At 44.1% G+C, this 20,283-nt stretch overlaps 1 protein-coding gene across 3 annotated transcripts in view; it reads right to left on the bottom strand.

Annotated features, from left to right (window-relative positions):
* The window catches only part of PABPC1L (poly(A) binding protein cytoplasmic 1 like), a 164,253-nt gene that overhangs the window by 96,038 nt on the left and 47,932 nt on the right, over nt 1-20,283 (bottom strand). For all 3 annotated transcript variants that reach the window (XM_088442779.1, XM_088442778.1, XM_088442780.1), the window contains 3 exons: nt 19,887-20,026; nt 5,326-5,420; nt 4,532-4,669 (listed from right to left, as the gene is read on the bottom strand). In XM_088442779.1, the coding sequence (XP_088298905.1) occupies nt 4,532-4,669; nt 5,326-5,420; nt 19,887-20,026 (373 nt within the window). The remainder of the gene's footprint in view (nt 1-4,531; nt 4,670-5,325; nt 5,421-19,886; nt 20,027-20,283) is intronic.

Below are 20,283 nucleotides of genomic sequence, written 5' to 3'. Positions count from 1 at the left end.
TGAGGTAACAAGTAAAAATTTCCAAACGCTCACCTATGACCTTTTAAGTAGGTCACTCAACAGAAATTTGCAACAGAAAATTGACTCCACCTATATTGCTGACCCACTGCTTTATTCGCCTGCCCCAAACACCTATGTCAGGCCCCCCCCCAGCCCAGTTGGAGATTACTCCCCCACCCAGCACCCCAAGCCATACCATTTATAATGCTCTACTTGAGTCAGAGGAAGATTTGCCACGTTACTCTGAATATTTATTTTATTTTTCTTCTTCTTGCCTGTACTGTCACCAAATTTTATCACTTCCAATAGGTGCTGGCTGTATGCTATACGGTGGTGATGACACTAATTGGACAAGGTCACTACACACATGGTGCAAGCAGATTGCTGGAAGCCGGGGCCACAATCTGCGCTTGTGCCATGTGTGTATTGGCCTGTTCAATCTGGTGTTTGATCCACCGTACAACATACAGCTGGCTACCTATAGGGATTGATAAAATTTGGTGATAATGCTGTTTTGTACAATGTATATACATGTTGATTTTCTGTATAAAAAATAACTAAAAATTATGTTATTGCCTACAGTTCAGTGCACAGTCTGGTTTATGCAGCCTAACTGGCTGTCTTACAATAAAGAGTTTAAATAAAAAAAAAAACATAACAATTGTTCTTGAAACAGTGCAGAGCAGTGTTCTTGCCACAGTGCCTGGTCAGTTTTTATAAGTTTCAAAAAATTTTTTTTTTTAAAAAATATTAATATTTAATTAACTACTATGTAGTGTTGTTGCCACACATGTTAATGACTGCTATGAAGCACAGTCTTGTTAGTGCTGGCTTATTGGCTGTCACAGTTATGATAAAGAGTTCAATAAAAAAAAAAAAAAAAAACTACAAAAAAAATAAACTATTTTCTTTGAGAAGAAACAAATGTGTAGTGTGTTTTTTTTTTCCCTTACCTTGCAATACCGGTACTGCAGCACTTTAACGATAGCCTTGCAGGTCTCCGGAAGGATGCCGCCCAATGACTGAGGTGAGATGAGTGTCCCAAACTTCAGGTCTTCAAATGACCTTCCTGTAGCTAGGTACCTCAGGGTAGCCACCAGCCTCTCTTCAGCAGGGATTGCCCTCCGCCACCTTGTGTCTTGCCTCCGGATGTGGGGGGGTCACCAGATGTAGCAACTCCTGGAAAGTGGCATCATCCATGCGCAGGTAGTTGCGGTAGTCCTCCGGGTTGTTATCCTTGATCTCCAATCAGCAGGGACATGTGAGAGCGAGTATCCCTTTGCTGCAGCCAGTCCTTGGTCCAGCATGTTCTTCTCCTCCTTCGCTGGGCCCTCTCCTGGATCATATTGACCCCAGCTTGGGCGACCAACACTCTAAACCGATAGGGATCCATCAGCACAGAATTCAGGAACAGGATAGAATGCAGGTAGCACACACATGTAGGTAGAAGAAACTTTGTAAAAGGCAAGCCAAATATGAAGAGCACAGTAGCAATGGGGTTCAGCAGGTATACATCTAGCCTCACTAGTAGCAGAGTAGAACGTGCACAGGTTTAAAATGGCTCCTGCTTTTTATACCCCCTAGCTAGCCACTCCCATTGTTATGATTAATTAAATTTACCACCAATTGTGAAGAGGCTCTTGTGAATTTTTTTTTTATACTCACTATGTATCATGCATGATCGCATGATGTGTACGATCAGATACATCGCAAGATCGTGTGTCAAATTGGCAGGTTTCTTGACCAAATCGTGACCACGACTGCCGGGGAGAGTTACAGGGGAAATCATACACATCGTGTGATCGTGAGCACATCGCTATGTCTGTGGGCACCTTTACACTTGGCCATGGCCCTGCTACAAGCAGACACTTTATCAGATGGCTTCTTGCTTAGGGGTCTATTTATCAAAGGAAATTTGTTATCAACTGATCACATTTTCCATATGATGTTCGCAAATGTAAAGATTTCTGTGAATATATTTAGGGAGGAACTGCAGCAGATATTGGAGATATCTGCTGCTGTTTCTTGTGTTCGATTGCAATAGCAGCCCCCACAGGTTTCTATGGGGGCTGATATTTATGAGAGTTACCAAGCTCCAGATTGCGAAGCTCTGATAGGACCCCCTGTCCCTGGATGTTTTTAATGGTACATCCCAACAAAACTTAATTTCGTATTGCTGTAATAAGTGGAAATAAGAAATTAAAACTAACGGGTCTAAACCAGATAATTAATAACTGTATCCACAGTCAATTATCAGGGTTGGTATGTGGGTGAGACCAATCACTTAGGTACTAATACAGCACTTCCCAACGCTGAGTATATCCACTCAGAAATATTTTTTTAATAGCCTTATGTTCCAAAATGCTCACTTTCACTTAGCATTTGTTTCATATTACCAAATTTACAAAATGACCAGCATACTGAACTTGACATTCGCTGGGTCGAGGTGTCCCTACACTTACCCAGGCTGCAATTTCCTGTGAAACCCTCTCTGTCCAGCTTGCAGTGGGAGCATTTAGCATGGGTTGTTTTGTGGCAGCGAGTCTGTCCTCACTGCGTATGTCTGACTCTGTACAGCCTTGGAAGATTAAGCGACGGATTCAATTAGCCGCGAAAAGCCAAGTTTTGGTGAAATGTTTAAACTTGTGCAAACTTTTCGCCAAACATGCGTATCATGCTATCCTATTAGCTGCGGCTTTTCGCACATTCAAAATTTGCACAAAAGCGGCGAATAGTTTTCGCCATCTCAGAGCAGGTGAAATAATTAGCAAAACCCCTATTTTGGGCTAAAAATGTGGGGACTTGGTTTAGAACCCCTTGGACACTTTCCCCCTCCCCAATGAGTAAGGCAAAAAATTTTTTTTATATTTAACTTAATTCCCCCTAATAATTACATGTAATTTTTGGGAACGACATGTAAAAGGTGTTGGGAAAATGGGGTTAAAGTAGTGTGGTAGGTATTTTGGGGGGGGGGGGGGGGGTGTATGGATAAGACAAGTGTTTTGGGGATTGCAGGTGGCTGCAGCAGGTGTATTTTTAACTTTTTTTTTTAAATTACCCTAAAATTACAAAAATATAGTTGCACCCATTTTTATGTTCGCCTAAGTTAATAGCAGCATTTATTTGTCCAAAAAAAAGAACTCGCTTTTTATCATGTTTCCACTGTTTAGGGAAAATGCATATAACAGCTATTTGACACAATTTAAAAACCCCAAACCCTTTGATTTTGCCCACTAATACACTTCTAAACTATTACCCAATGTTAGTTTACCTTTTTTTGGGGGGTACAGGTACCTTTCCCCATTTTCATGCTCACATTTCGCTGTATTTTTTTCGGGCGAATGCCGCAATGAGTCTATTTTAATGGGATTGCCCGAAAACCCGCATACGCGATAGAGGCGAAAAGCAACACATTCGGGCAAAAGGTGCAAAAACTTAACGTTTTCAGGTCTAATTAAATTTCCCCCTTAGTTGTTAAACTGCACTGTGCCACTAAAGGAGTCTGATGAAGTTATTTCTAAACATGTTATGCATCTAACATGAAGGTGCTAAAATCAATTAAAAATAAGGGGGGATTTTATGCAGTGCATGAATGCTTGACAAAGGCAGAAGAATACCTGGTTCAGCCTTGTGTGCGGTCTCTATTATATGAGGATCTTTTTCTCTATGAACAGTAACAGAAAGCAGCTTTGAAAGTATACTCAGAGGCAGCAGCCAAGAGATCAACAGTGGAGATGTGTAAGCACAGGTTTAAAGAGCAAGGTGTATACTGTACATGAAAAGGATGTCTGTCACATGGTACCACTAGCTGTATTTATAGTATTGAATTCATTATTTGCAGGGGATGGGAGTAAAAACAATAGAAAATACATTCCACACCAACACACAAAAATGTTTGTTTCCATTTCATTTTAACAGCCATCATTAACATACTACACATAGTATAACACATGCCAGGAGAAGAGGTCTCCAACATCTGCAATTGATGCTGGGTACACACTGACTGGCCGATACATAGTGTGCACGGCGGCCAGTGTGTACAGATGATGTGTGTGTGGATGACGTTGATCAGATATATCGCGTCTGCTCTGCAGCACAGCCGATGGCAGATATATCTGCAGACATATCGGCTCATCGTGCTGTGTACACGAGCGGTCAGCCAACCGCCTTTAAACTTGCTGCAGAGGCCGCAGATGACCGACATCACAACTGAGCGGGCGCATGTAAATGCCAGATCAGTTGTGACGTCAGTCACGACACATCGGGCCAACGTTTGGTAAGTGTGTATACACTTACCATTTGTCAGATAGGACGGTGGATCGGCCTGTCGTTCTAGTGTGTACCCACCTAAACATCTTTTCACTAACCATCAAGTAAACAAAGCATTTCTGACAGACAGCAAGGATGAGCTACCTTCAGTGAGAGAACAGCTGGATTTTTATAATGTTCTGTTATGTCCTCTTCTAGCTGTGACAGGATTATTCTGTGACAAATCATGCTGTGTCATATACCATAACACAATCTTTGTTACCTGATATCTACTAATTCGCTCCTGCTTGATCTGTTCAAATCTGCGTTTCAGTTCACTTTGACGTTCTATCCTTTTCTGAGCTCTTCCTACATAAACCATACGCCCATTTATTTCCTTGCCATTCATTTCAGCAACTGCCTGTTCAAAAGAAAGTATAGCCACTTTTGGACATTAGTGGATATTAATAATAATAAAACATTTTCACACTACTACATTAGAGATTAGAACTTTGCCATTTTGCAAAATGCTGCAGTGGTTCCTGTGCCAGTTATGCGATTGGCTTGTAAAGATCTGTGAGGCTGCAGATTTTTACATATGGGCAGGGCCAGTGATGTTACTGCAAATAAATGATGTTATACTTTTATCATTTCACATTATTGCATGTCCCACTGCTAAGCTGTTACAATACAATCATTTCCTGTGAGCACCTGAACTGTATGTTTGTTTTAAAATGTAACAATTGCATTTCTTTACAAAAAAAAACACCCCCCCACATGATGCCCATATGGCAAGCCTAAGAGCGCTGGAGGGGCTGTTATAACTATTATGACAAAGACAAATGTACTGTAATTACTTTTTAGCAATGCTTCAGTAGAAGCAATAGTGACTAAATGTGTTTTACCCTTTCATGTCTAAATATATTTAACTACACTATTGTTTTCAGCTTTGTGCTTCTTCCAAGTAGAAATTTTTATTGAGATCATGTAACCAAAGCCTGTCCTATCAATACCTCAATGTCAGCACATCATTTACTCATCTCTCACAAGTTATAAGGATTAGAAGAGAATTCTTACTCTCTGTGCTTCTTCATGATTTCCAAAGTTGACAAAACCAAATCCTCGTGAGCGGCCACCTTCGTCCATCATTACTTTAACACTTAAAGTGCTTCCTAAATAATACAGTTTAATACAAACCTTAATTGTCTTGTAAATAAAATGCTGAAGATGCAAACATAAGTAATTATGATTTCCCACAAAAGACCATATTAGATAAGCACTTAGTTATTACAAAGTAATTTGGTACACAAGATTTTAATTGAATATATTATTAAAAAATATGATCCACCAAGCTTGAGGCAGGAGATCGGGTGTGAAAAAAACATTTAATCCTCCCACCCTCATGTCTGAATGTTGACTACAGTAAATATACCACACCCGTTAAGCCGTGTTGCCAGCCACTAGAAAGCATATGGTAATAGTTACTAAGGGGGTGATTCAAATGTTTCACTATGCCTGCGAGTAACGGGGCGGCCAACAGGCAATGTTCAACTGTTTATGCCAATTTACAGAGTATAGATGTGTAAAGCGGCTAAACCCATATATAAGTCCTGGTTAATGTGCCTATATGGCAATTTGGGTGCCCATAAAACAGACTTTTTGCAGATTTCTGCCAGCAACCTCAGGAGGCTGAGAGCAGAAACCTGGTTGCCCGCGGCACTCGTACCCTAACAGAGCAAAGGTTTAATAGCTCCGTCAGACACCCATTACCAACAGGCTGACTATAATTGAATCCTCCCCCCCCACCCCCCAAGTGGCTGTAAACAGAAAACAGCAAGTATACAGACTAAAAGGATAACAACTGCTTTTTTTCCCAATTAAGCAGAAAAAATTTCAATGCAGGCTGTCAGGATACAAAGGTCCTCCATGTTTATCAATTAAAGTTGCCTCAGTGCCCTTAAAGACAACATTGGAATTTTTCAGAAAAGCAATGAAATGCAACATTTTTAGAATACTTTTGGTATTTTTTCTGTCACACCCATGCAGGCTCAAGAAAGTGCCGATTGTGACAAGTTATTGACAGCGGTTAGATTGGAATCCTTTCGAAAAAGATCCATGACACACCTCAAGACGTTATATGTGTGGCTCCTATTTCCCTTCCATGTGTTTGTGACTTTTCAAGCTGCATCTGAAAAAACATACTAACAGAAAAATGGGAGGGAGTTTTGGGGCTGCCATGGAATTATTTAAAGAAATAAGATTATTAGGTAAAAATAATTTGGTAATTTTTGCTCATATTCCTCCATTGAAACCAGACATAAGGGATGCAGCCAAGTGGCAGTGGCCCCCAAATAGGTATCCCAGATTTGGCATTAACTAGGTCAGAGCCAATAACTATAACCTGGATTGGTAATATGCTAGTGACAGCACTGCGATCATAGCTTTGCCGCTAGGCTGTTAGCAAGGCACCGCACCTGATTTTAAAGAGGTAAAATGCGCCCTTGTTCTCTTAGCGGGGGCACTTGTGTGTCGGGCACTGAATTGGGAGCACGTGTGTGGGACACTCCTGTGTGGCTCACTGTGCATTGGGGCATTTGTGTGGGTGGCACTCCTGCGTGGCACTCCAAATTGGGGGTGCTTGTACTTGGGGCACTCCTGTGTAGCACAATACGAATTGGGACACGTGTGTAGCAGAACTGAATTGAGGGTACTACAGTGTGGCACACACACTGTGGTATATAATCAATTTGGGCCATACTGTGTAGCATATCAATTTGGGCCCTACTCTGTGGCATAATGTGAATTGGGGGCACTACTGCATGGCATATTATGAATTGGGGACACTACTGACATTTTGAACTGGTGGCAGGTATGGGCATGTGACAGAATCTGATGACCATTGAAGAGACATGTGTGGTGGTCTGATGTGGTATCCAAATTTATATCTATTTTGGTCACGAAAAATAGTCTGACTCCTAAAGTTTTAAGCTGGTGCCTACATTTTGGCGAGCCCCGATTTAAGGTATAAAAAAATTGTAGGCGCGACTGCTCTGGGATGTGTGATTGGTTAGATACCTAATTTCTTCCAAATCATAAGTCATAGCAACTCTCACACGGTAACTGCATACAGACTTCAGGTATAAATCTGTGAAAACTCCTAGTTGTTGGGCGTGGTTTAGGAGGTAAGTTGCGTTGCAGCACATGTGCACAGAATCTATTCACAGTGAGACGAGAGCTTGGGGGCATCCCAGCATGTCCGTAAGTGCTGGGCACGCCTAAAGGAAACGCCCCCTTTTCAGACGCGCACGTACACAAGTGGGTTTTTATGGTCCAGCACCCTGCCCCACGACTACATTTATACGTTTATCATTTGAGCAATAGCTGAATAATCATTAAGCAATGAAATAATGGGGGAGGGGCTAAAAACAATTCAAGCACTGATCAATTCATGCATAAAATTTATTTTACCGATCAACTACTTAAAATAATATGAGATATGGTAAGAACTTACCCTTGTTATCTCTATTTCTACGAAGTCCATAGGGTTCCACAGGATACCTTGGGGTATAGGTGTGACGTCAGTCGCAGGGCACCAAAGAGTTAAGCTTTCAGCCTCCCAGGATGCACTAGGTCCCCCTCCTATACCCCGCCCCCGGGCCAAGGCACCTCAGTTAGTTACCAAGCCATAGGCCGGAGGAGGAGAAGGAAGAGAGAGAACAAAGATCTGGACACATACAAGAATCACATTCTCACCAGAGGGAGACGGAAAACCCGTGACCAGAGCAAAGCCCATCTGCAGCACAGGTGCGACAGGGCGGGAGTCCTGTGGAACCCTATGGACTTCGTAGAAATAGAGATAACAAGGGTAAGTTCTTACCATATCTCATATTTTCTACTTCAGGGTCCATAGGGTATCCACAGGATACCTTGGGGATGTCCCAAAGCAGTATCCTTTAAGGGTGGGGACGCTCCTGTGCAGAAAGGAGAATCCGCCGCCCGAAGGAAGCATCCTGAGAGGCGAAGGTGTCAAACCTGTAATACCTCACGAAGGTATGGACAGAAGACCACGTAGCAGCCTTGCAGATCTGAACTGCCGAGGCACCACGTCGAGCTGCCCACGAAGGACCCACAGACATAGTGGAATGAGCCTTCAGAGAAGGAGGGACCGGTAGGCCTTCATGAAGATAAGCTTCAGAAATAGCCATACGGATCCAGGCTGCCAAAGTTTGCTTTGAAGCAGGCCAACCCTTTTTACAGAAGCCATAGAGGACAACAAAGCGTCCGACTTCCTAAACGAAGAAGTGCGGTCAACATAAGTCCTTAAGGCCCGCACAACATCCAAAGAGGCCTCACCCACGGAAAGACCCGGTGAGTTAAAGGCCGGAACAACTATTTCCTCGTTAACATGAAACTGGGAAACAACTTTGGGAAGAAACTCGGGCCGAGTGCGGAGCACTGCCCTGTTCCCATGAAAAACCAAGAAAGGGGGTCTACAAGAAAGAGCCCCTAACTCAGAAACACGTCTGGCCGAAGCAACGGCCAGAAGGAAAACAGTCTTAGCTGTTAGCCATTTAATATCCACTGAGCCCAGTGGTTCAAACGGCGGTCCTTGGAGAGCCCTCAGGACCACAGCCAAATCCCAAGGCGCCACAGGTGGAACAAAGGGCGACTGAATACGGAGAACACCTTGCATAAAGGTGCGCACATCCGGGATTGTAGCAATCCTACGGTGAAACCAGACAGATAGGGCCGAAACCTGTACCTTCAAAGAAGCAAGGCGAAGCCCATAATCTAGTCCCGCTTGCAGGAAGGCGAGAATCCGAGACAGACGAAACTCCCGCGGTGCATAACCTCTCGGTCGACACCACTGGAAGAACGTATGCCACACGCGATGGTATATCCTCGCGGAAGACGGTTTCTGAGCTCGTAACATGGTACGCACCACAGAGCTGGAAAACCCCCGGGACCTCAGCATGGCCGTCTCAACAGCCACGCCGCCAAAGACAGCCGAGTCAGGTCCGGGTGAAGACAAGGACCCTGAGACAGAAGGTCCGGTCGTAGCGGCGACCGCAGAGGACTGTCCACGGACAGACCCTGAAGGTCTGAGAACCAGTGCCGTCTGGGCCACGCGGGAGCTATCAACAGGAGCGTCCCTCCTTCCTGTTTGAATTTCCGGATTACCCGTGGAAGAAGGGAGACCGGAGCGAACAGGTATGCGAACCTGAACGTCCACCGGACGGACAGAGCATCCACCAGAGACGCCCCTTCGTCTCTTGTGCGAGACCCGTACACCGGCAACTTGTTGTTGTGCCGGGACGCCATGAGGTCGATTTCTGGAAGACCCCACCTGTCCACCAGTAGTTGAAAAACGTCCGGGTGCAGGGACCATTCCCCTGGATGAACGTCCTGGCGACTTAGAAAGTCCGCCTCCCAATTTAGCACTCCCGGGATGAAGACCGCGGATATGGCTGGAAGATTGCGCTCCGCCCAAACCAGGATCCGAGAGACCTCTACGAGAGCCGCCCGACTGAGAGTTCCTCCTTGCCTGTTTATGTAGGCCACGGTGGTAGCATTGTCCGACTGGACCTGCACCGGGTGACCCTGGAGAAACCGCTGTGCCTGCAGGAGAGCATTGAAGACCGCACGGAGTTCCAAGATATTTATTGGAAGCTCCGCTTCTGTCGGCGTCCACCTGCCCTGGAACAAGTGTGGACCCGAAACTGCTCCCCAGCCCCGAAGACTGGCGTCCGTTGTCAACAGGACCCAATTTGGAACCCAGAACGGACGTCCCTTGTTGAGGTGGGTCGTCTTTAACCACCACGCAAGGGACAGGTGAACCTCCGGGGTGAGCACAATCGTCTGGAACTTCAGAGACAGGCAGCCCGTTCCACTTGGACAGGATCAGGTGCTGCAGAGGTCTGGAGTGAAACAGGGCGTATTCCACCATGTCGAACACCGACACCATGGAGCCCAGTAACCTCATCGCCGAGTGTAAGGACACCCGGCGGCTGTGCAGACAACTGCGCACCCTTGACTGTAAAGCAGAGATCTTGTCCTCCGTCACGAAGATCCTTTGCTGTCCCGAGTCCAATAAGGCTCCAAGATGCAGAATCCTCCGAGACGGGATTAGAGTGGACTTCTGCCAGTTGATTAGCCAGCCGTGCCGTTGCAGCAGTGCAATGGTCAGGTCCAAGTGGTGTAACAGGAGCTCTGGAGATCCTGCCACCAATAACAGGTCGTCCAAGTACGGCAACATGCGGACTCCTTGCAGCCGCAGAGAAGCCGCCATGACCGCCATCACCTTGGTGAAAACACGTGGTGCTGTCGCCAGGCAAAAAGGTAACGCCCGAAACTGGAAGTGGTCGCTGCGGATTGCAAACCGAAGGAACTCTTGATGGCGCAAAAGAATAGGGACATGCAGGTAAGCGTCCTGTATGTCCAATGACATCATGTAGTCCCCAGGTTCCAGCGCCAGAATGATGGACCGTAGGGTCTCCATCCGAAACTTCGGGCCCCGCAAAGACTTGTTGAGTGCTTTGAGGTTGAGAATCGGACGATATGACCCATTGGGTTTCTGTACCAAAAATAGATTTGAATAGAAACCCTGGCCCCTCTGGGAGAATGGAACAGGCACTACAACTCCAGCCTGGAGCATAGTGTGCAATACCTTCCGCAGCTCCGTAGCCTTGTTCCGGTCTGATGGTAGACCCGTGGTGAAGAAGAGAGCCGGGGGTCTGTGCCGGAAGGAGAGGGCATACCCGTGGGAGACCACCTCCAGAACCCAAGTGTCTGTCGTAGTGAACGACCAACACCGGGAGAACTGCAGCAGGCGGCCTCCCACCCTGGGATCCCCCAAGGGGAGACCCGGACCGTCAGGCCGCAGGCTTGTCATCTGGCTTGGGGGCCGGACGTCTGGTACTCCATGCCTGTTTCCGGGGCTTGACCGATTTCTTAGGGCCAGCCTGTCGAGGAAACGACTGTGGTTTGGGCCTGCCCTGGGCCCTAGATGACCGAAAGGACGATGGTCCAGAACCAGAAGGAGCAGCGGCCGACGGGAGACAAGCAGATTTGGCTGCCGCCAGCGTGGCCACAATCTTATCCAGATCCGGACCGAAGAGAACTTCTCCGGTAAACGGCAACGCTTCCAGACCTTTCTTGGAATCTGCGTCCGCCTTCCAGGATCGCAGCCACAAGGTGCGACGAGCAGCTACCGCTGCTGAAGAAATTCTAGACACCAGAGTACTAATGTCTAGAGCCGCCTCGTTGATGTAGGTGGCCGAATCACGGAGATTGCCAATCAACTCCGCCTGTTCGGCCGGACAGTCGGATTCAAAAGAAGCCTCTAATGAATCCGCCCAGCGCTCCATCGCTCTGGCAACCCAGCAAATGGCCATAGCGGGCCGTGCTGCCCCCCTGCAAGGGAATAAGCGGACTTCAGGCAGATTTCTACCTTGCGGTCCGTAGCATCCTTAAGGGAGGACATGGATGGCATCGGCAATGTGGCACTACGGACAAGACGGGTCACGTGAGAATCCACCTGTGGAGGGGATTCCCACTTAGCAAAATAATTATCCGCGAACGGATAAGCCACCGCCAGGCGTCTCTGCGGCTGGTATCTTTTGCCAGGTTGTTTCCACGCCTCCTCTAAATGGTCCACCAACTGACCCGAAAGAGGAAAGACTGTGGCATCGCCCTTCACATCTTTGAAAAAGGCATACTTAGATTTAGCCGCTGGGGGAACTTCGTCCTCAATCACCAAGGCTGTGCGGACCGCCCGAATAAGTCCAGGAATATATACTTTGGACTTAGCATCAGCGTCCTTAGTATGGAGAGGTTCCTGATCGTAAGGATCCAGAATCTCCCCATCATCAGACGTCCCTTCGTCATCCTCATAAGGAGCGGACAGAGACGCCACCGGCCTTTTATGAGGCCGCATCACAGACTCCCCTTGCAACACATCCGACAAGTGCTGTACAGAACTCGTCAGGGAGTTAACCCACGCTGGCTCCTGAGAACCCGGGAGTGGGGAAATAGGGAGACTGTGGGGTACCACCAATTGTCGTGGGAACCCCTGCATGGGTGACGACACCACAGACTGCTGGGACAAACCCATCGGAGTAAACGCGGGCTGCGGAGCTAACTGGCCCACTAAAGCTGTTAACGCCTGAGCGAAACAAGCCCAGGGCGGCTCCTGTACCGGTGCTGTAATCGTAATAGGCCGCGCCATGGACAAACACTGCCGGCAAAGGCCCTCCGCGCTACCCTCCCCCTCCGCTAACGGTACTTTGCACGTGGTACACTGTAGCCGGAGGGGAAAATCACTTTCAGACATGATGGCACCACGTATGTGACCTCTCTCACCAATTAAGTATTAAATAGGCGAGAGACCACCCTGCAGCACCGCACCGCAAGAGCTTTAGCAGAAAGAACAGGGACAGTAATAAAGCTGACAGTTTAGAGCAGAAAAGTTACAGGCAGCGCTAGCACAGTCACATACAATGCAGAGAAATAACAATTCCTGCACTAACAGCGCTGATCACTCAACTACACAGACACAGGGCCTGGTAGGACACAGCGCTGCATACACAGACCTGAGCCACAGCGGAGGAGAGGTATGCGGGGGGACCCAGACCACGATGCTTCCTTCCAGACTTCCAGCAGCGTTCACCATGCGTTGCAGAGAAGATGGCCGCCGAGGAGCAGAGAGAAGCTGGCCTCGGGGAGGAGCGCTGACACAGGACCAGTCAGCACAGTGCAGAGAGGGCTGTGTGCAGCGGGGGAGGCGCCGGCTGTGAGACAGGGAAGGCGCGCTCCCCTGGCATGCATTTAACCCCTGGGACGCCGCAGCGCTACCGCTCTGCTGAGGTCCGCTGTCCCAGGGGGTAGTGGAAGCGCAGGTTGGTCGCCTGGCTCCACGCTGCAGCCAGTCCCCAGGGAGCCCCCTGCCTGGGGACTTAGGACCATGTGATCAGCGGGGACCCACCGCGGGACCCCGCTGCTTACCTCTGTCCCCCTTGAATCCGGCCATGGTCCGGAGCATCTGGGGTCACCGCTAGCTGTGACCCCAGACGCCCACCAGCATCCCCGGATCAGTACCGGCGTTCTGGTACCGGCGGGGTGTAGGGAAGACAGCATGGACGTCAGGACTGACTGTCCATGCTGTTCATCCAGATGTGCAGCCACAGCTGCATGAAGAAAAAGCTTCAGGGGCTCTTCTAGCCCCCACTCCAACAGGTGCACCCGACTCCGGCCGGGCACCAAACTAAACTGAGGTGCCTTGGCCCGGGGGCGGGGTATAGGAGGGGGACCTAGTGCATCCTGGGAGGCTGAAAGCTTAACTCTTTGGTGCCCTGCGACTGACGTCACACCTATACCCCAAGGTATCCTGTGGATACCCTATGGACCCTGAAGTAGAAATATAATTTATTGGAGTCCCTTTCCTAGCGACTCAGAAACTATACATTTAGACGAAAAAAGATTCCTCAATGCCACAAACTGCAGCAATAATAAATCTTTATAAATTATAGGCAGACCGCAATTAATAATAAATATGCTCCTTCGTTTTTATGAAAACATCCAGAAGATAACGTCTTCAAATGTATGAGGTAATGACCATCTTAATGCATTGCAAATATCTGGTGAACCTTTTGCCCATGAGGTCACCACTGCTATCAAGGAATCCGATTGCAATATCTTTGGAGTCTCATATCCTTTCCACCTATTAACCTTCTGAGAGGACATCTTCTAAAAACATGCTTTATAAGATTGATATGGGCTTGACGCAGACATTGACCTTCAGGAAATACAAAGATCATATCCTTTGTTCTATAAAGATATTAAAAAAATTCTAACAGATCCAATGTATGCAATGTTCGTCCATCACACATACTGGTTCTGGACACAAATATGGAAGTACAATATCTTTGTTGACATGGAATTTGGAGACTATACAAGAAGGCAGGAAATGTTCGCAGCAACAATTTAGGGTATGTTCAAAAAAGGTATGTTCAAAAAAGGTACCATAAATCCTGAAGTTTTCACATTCTTCTGGCAGATGTGATTGCTACCAAGAATATTACTTTGTGAGACTCTCTTTAGTAAAAGTTTGTTTTTCAAATCTAAACATGTAAAATGTACAGAATGAAAAAAGGAAGGGCGGGGGGATGGAAATACAACTAGCGAATGAAAAGATAACAAGAGAATCTGAATTACAATTATAATAATAAAGCCCTAAATGACATGAAAATCTGAGAGCATGTCCTTAAAGTGTTGAACAACCAGAGATATGGCAGCAGTCTTTGGAATGGGGAAGGGGCGAGAGTGGAGCAAGAAGTGGGTGGGGAAAAAAAAAAAAAAAGAAATAAATAGCCAAGAAAAAAATGGATGGAGGGGATGAAAAAGCCTACCGAGAATTACATCAAAGCACAATCAATTGCCACTTCAGTGATACTTTATATACTGGTTCAAAAGGTTCTAATGTTAGCACTTCTAAGGCAAGCCTAAGATTGCAAGGTACATGCATGGGCGAATTCATTTGACTGATTGAAACAAATCTTTTGCTTCGATCTGAATCCAGGAATATACTCCACTACCTTACCCTTATGTTGTCTTTTCTCTTTCCTTTCTCTCTCATCTATATAGCTCCCTCTCATTGTCTCCCCAGCTTGTTCCCCCCTTTTTTTTTCCCTCTCTCTCACTCTTCCCCCTCTTCTCTTCCGTTTTCTATTTCATATATTTTCCATTTTTCGCACTTATTTTTGGTTAATCCTCCACCCCCCCCCAAATTCTAAATTTTTTCCTCCTACTGGTCTTCCTTCTCGACCCCTCCATCCACTTACATTGTATTATATGCTGTTGAGCACTGTGACCTTCTAATTCTTTTTTTTTATATATATATTTTTTTCTGGTTTCTGTACATTGTTCTTGAGGTTGCACTTAACTAACTTTGTTAGGATACAGTCCATATAAAATGCTTTGAAATCATAAGGCAACTCTCCCCATCACAAATTACACAAATGCATTACAGGTTGAGTCTCCCATATACATAATGCTTGGCACAAGGGGTATTTTGGATATTGGAATATTCTGTATTTTTGAATATTTGCACCATAATGAAATATCTTGGGAATGGGACCCAAATCTAAACACAGAATGCTTTGATGTTTTATACAGAGTCTAATAATAGTCTAGGTAATTTTATACAATAATTTTAATCATTTTGTGCATCAAATAAAGCATGTGTAGATACATGAAATTAATTTAGGTTTCATATATACCTTATAAACACAGCCTGAAGGTTATTTTTTACTATATTTTGTAATAATGTTGTACCTTAAACAAAGTTTGTGTACATTGAACCATCAGAAAGCAAAGGTTTCACTATCTCAGTCATGCTGAAAATATTCTGTGTTTTGGATTATTCCATATTTTGGAATATTTGGATATGGGAGACTCAACCTCTAATGGGTCTTGCTAGTTTTCTTTCCTTCTTCATGCTCAATAAAAGCACTAAATAAAAAAAAAAAATAATGAAGATAAAAATGGTCACAACACATTAATAGAAGAACGGTGTCCTTGGGGATCCCGTGGGCAGGCTCCATCTCTATACTGCAAGCTGTTATACTCAGTGATGTAGCAGGCCTAAAGCAGGTCCAGCTTCAAGTTCTCATGCACTGACTCATCCTTATGAGGTCAGCACCATGGGTCATGCTCTGTACCATTCACAATCTCTGCTTTGCTCAATTGAAGAGAATAAAGGGTCAAGGAATGGAATAATGAAACACTACATTTCTGGGGTATTTGTTTGCCTTTAGTCAGCTGAATGAGGATTAACCCATACTCATCTGAGTAAAAAACTATGCCCACCCACATATTTCTGAAGCTTAGTTATGTGTATAGTGTATAGCTGGTCTCTCTCAATACGTATGTTTACTAGTAATTTCAATATAAACATGATCAAGCTGCCAGAGTTTTGGATTATTTTTTACTTTTTTTTATAGTAAAGCAGATACTCTTCTCCGTAGCCCCATCTGGAGATACAAACCAGCAAAGAGAGTGAACAGCCTCTCTCTACACCTTATGATTTTTAGGTATGATCCATCCATTTTCATCTATACCTGTATGACAGACTTAAACATATAGAAAATGATCTTACAAGTCCGCGCTAATGAGATGTTTCCAGATGATGAACCTCTTTCACAGACTCCAAACGTATTTCAATCAGTCCATATGAAAAAGAACATTGAAAAAAAGGAAGAACTCTTTTGTCATACAGTTCTTGCCATATATATTGTACACCTTCAGTGCTGGAAATGGATGGAGAGGTGATGACAGTCCCAGTCCACAATAGAAGTAGATCTTAGGAGAATATTCAAAACGTCCATAAAGAATGCACCCACACTGTGGTGACAACAAATGGTGCTTACATGTAAGCTTACATGAATAAGGTATAATGCAGACACGTAGCGGTTTCTTTGGGGGTCTTCTTTAACAATCACAAATCCGCAGATTTCTCATATAGATAGAATCCACGGAACCCCAAAAATAAAGGGACCAAACAGTCACCACGGATAGCTAATACTCCAAAATTTATTACAAATACATAAAAAACACATAATAAACATACCCTATGTGCATCAAACAATCCTACAGCGAAAGATGGATCCCGGGAATAACGCTAGGTAGGTATGATAGATCGCACAGGGTAGAGAAATAAACACACTAGGACGCGTTTCGACGCTCTGCGGCGTCTTTATCAACTTAAATGTCTGTATAAATGAAAAATATAAACCCTTAATAGGGTACAACATATATAAAATAAGATAATGATACAGGACAATGTGGTATTACTTACCAAACAGTGCAGCATGTGTTATCATACGGCCGCCATCTTGTTTAGAATGACTACATGTCCCATAAGTCACTGCTGGTATTTAAACCCTATGTTAGATGTCCGGTTATTTAATTGGACACCACAGTCACGTGTACACATGTGGACCTACCGAGAACATCATCACAGTGCGCCACGCACAACAACATGACGCGGACCACGTGGTGTCGTAAACGCCATCCAGAAGGCAACAACAAGATTTTGCATGCCTTGCACATTTTGCAATCTCCACACCTATAGAAACCTTTATTTCTAGGTAATAGGCGTCTTTCATTAAGAGGTAGTGCACTGGACACCAATCTATTTTTGATGTTAGGTTTTTATAAAGTATGTCTTTTTTATTAAGTATGTTTGTTTTATTATTTGTTATGTACAAAATGGAAACCGGCTATAATGCAATGGTTAATATCCCCTTCTTGGGTTGCTAAGCAACCGCAAGTTTTTTGAAACCTTCTTAAAGCTTTTTAATTTATAAGATCACATAGAGTGATCAAGTCATGTCTCTTGCCCGGGGTTATAATAAACATATGGTTTAAACCACGTGGTGTCACAAACGCCATCTAGATAGTAAAAACTACAAATCCCAATAACATGACGTGAACCACGTGGTATCGCAGGCGTCATTTTGATGGAAAAACTACATGTCCCATACGGCATAAATAATTACTTAGTTAAATACAATTAATCTAAAAACTACCTCACTAACTCCGCATATGTTTATTATAACCCCGGGCAAGAGACATGACTTGATCACTCTATGTGATCTTATAAATTAAAAAGCTTTAAGAAGGTTTCAAAAAACTTGCGGTTGCTTAGCAACCCAAGAAGGGGATATTAACCATTGCATTATAGCCGGTTTCCATTTTGTACATAACAAATAATAAAACAAACATACTTAATAAAAAAGACATACTTTATAAAAACCTAACATCAAAAATAGATTGGTGTCCAGTGCACTACCTCTTAATGAAAGACGCCTATTACCTAGAAATAAAGGTTTCTATAGGTGTGGAGATTGCAAAATGTGCAAGGCATGCAAAATCTTGTTGTTGCCTTCTGGATGGCGTTTACGACACCACGTGGTCCGCGTCATGTTGTTGTGCGTGGCGCACTGTGATGATGTTCTCGGTAGGTCCACATGTGTACACGTGACTGTGGTGTCCAATTAAATAACCGGACATCTAACATAGGGTTTAAATACCAGCAGTGACTTATGGGACATGTAGTCATTCTAAACAAGATGGCGGCCGTATGATAACACATGCTGCACTGTTTGGTAAGTAATACCACATTGTCCTGTATCATTATCTTATTTTATATATGTTGTACCCTATTAAGGGTTTATATTTTTCATTTATACAGACATTTAAGTTGATAAAGACGCCGCAGAGCGTCGAAACGCATCCTAGTGTCTGTTTATTTCTCTACCCTGTGCGATCTATCATACCTACCTAGTGTTATTCCCGGGATCCATCTTTTGCTGTAGGATTGTTTGATGCACATAGGGTATGTTTATTATGTTTTTTATGTATTTGTAATAAATTTTGGAGTATTAGCTATCCGTGGTGACTGTTTGGTCCCTTTATTTTTGGGGTTCCGTGGATTCTATCTATATGAGAAATCTGCGGATTTGTGATTGTTAAAGAAGACCCCCAAAGAAACCGCTACGTGTCTGCATTATACCTTATTCATGTAAGCACCATTTGTTGTCACCACAGTGTGGGTGCATTCTTTATGGACGTTTTGAATATTCTCCTAAGATCTACTTCTATTGTGGACTGGGACTGTCATCACCTCTCCATCCATTTCCAGCACTGAAGGTGTACAATATATATGGCAAGAACTGTATGACAAAAGAGTTCTTCCTTTTTTTCAATGTTCTTTTTCATATGGACTGATTGAAATACGTTTGGAGTCTGTGAAAGAGGTTCATCATCTGGAAACATCTCATTAGCGCGGACTTGTAAGATCATTTTCTATATGTTTATGATTATATCTGTAAGTTGGAGGCATTAAGGATATAATTGAGCAATCCCTTGAGAAATATGTGTAGAACAGTTTTTCTTCTGTTTGTTTCTCTTGCATGATACTTGCCATTTGAATGGAGAAAACGAAGAGGAAGGATTTTTCCCTCTACCAATATACCTCCATTAGATTATCACATTAAAGGGCTGTATTATCATTATCTGTTAATATATACTCTCTGTTTGTGATAACACCTAGCTTATGAGTCCCTTGATTTTGTGTTATACCATACAGTCCACTCAGAATAAAGCCTCATCTCAAGGTGACGTGCCAAACTTATGTGTGCACATAAGTAAATCAGTAGCACCTGCACATCCCTGATCTGCCTCTTCAGACCTAGGGAGCTGTAACAGAAGCTTACGGTAAGCTCCAACCAAAATTCTACATTGCTGTATTGCACATGTGCAGTTAATCAGATAGGAATTTAGACTGCCGGATCACTTAAGTTGGAAACTTAACTTAAATTAGTGCAAACTAATGGAGATACTAAATCAATGGCTTCTTAATGTATGAATCATGATCAAATGTAGAATTTAGGTTAACGGCAGGGAGAGGTTTAGGGAAATTTAAAACACAAAAATACAATAAAACAATTTCACAAGAAATAAAATGAAAAATGTATTTATTTTTTCCCTAAAATTTAAGTCAACTCTCATTGGGGGTGTTGTACTATAGCTGAGTTTCAAAGTCATCTAGCAGAAGCGTAACATAGGGTGCTACATACCAAAGGTAGAAAATATTTCCTTTAGTCTTACGTCATCCATTTCTTCACCAAAATTCTTAATGTAAACATTGGTAAATTCCATAACTTTTGCCCCATATTCCAATTCTCGCTCTCTTCGTGATTTAAAATGACCGACAAATCTGAAAATATAAAAAAAAAAAAAACACAGCTGGATTCTAGTGGAATGTAACAGTAATTTTAATTTGTAGTTTTAGGAATCATCTGAGACTTCTAAGCTGCAGATAGCTAAAATATACTTTGTGCAATTCATGCTCTGATAGGGGAGCATCAGGAAGGGGTTTTAGAATGTCACAATCCTACTTCAGAAACTAAGTAAACAGAATATTCTTTCCCTTGTCCCACCACAAAAATTACTCAAAATGCTGTCAAAATGCTA

The sequence above is a fragment of the Taudactylus pleione genome, unplaced genomic scaffold (genome assembly GCF_031769625.1).
Source record: "Taudactylus pleione unplaced genomic scaffold, aTauple2 ptg000317l, whole genome shotgun sequence".
NCBI classification, from domain to species: Eukaryota; Metazoa; Chordata; class Amphibia; order Anura; family Myobatrachidae; genus Taudactylus; species Taudactylus pleione.
This window is presented reverse-complemented; position numbering and strand designations above follow the sequence as displayed.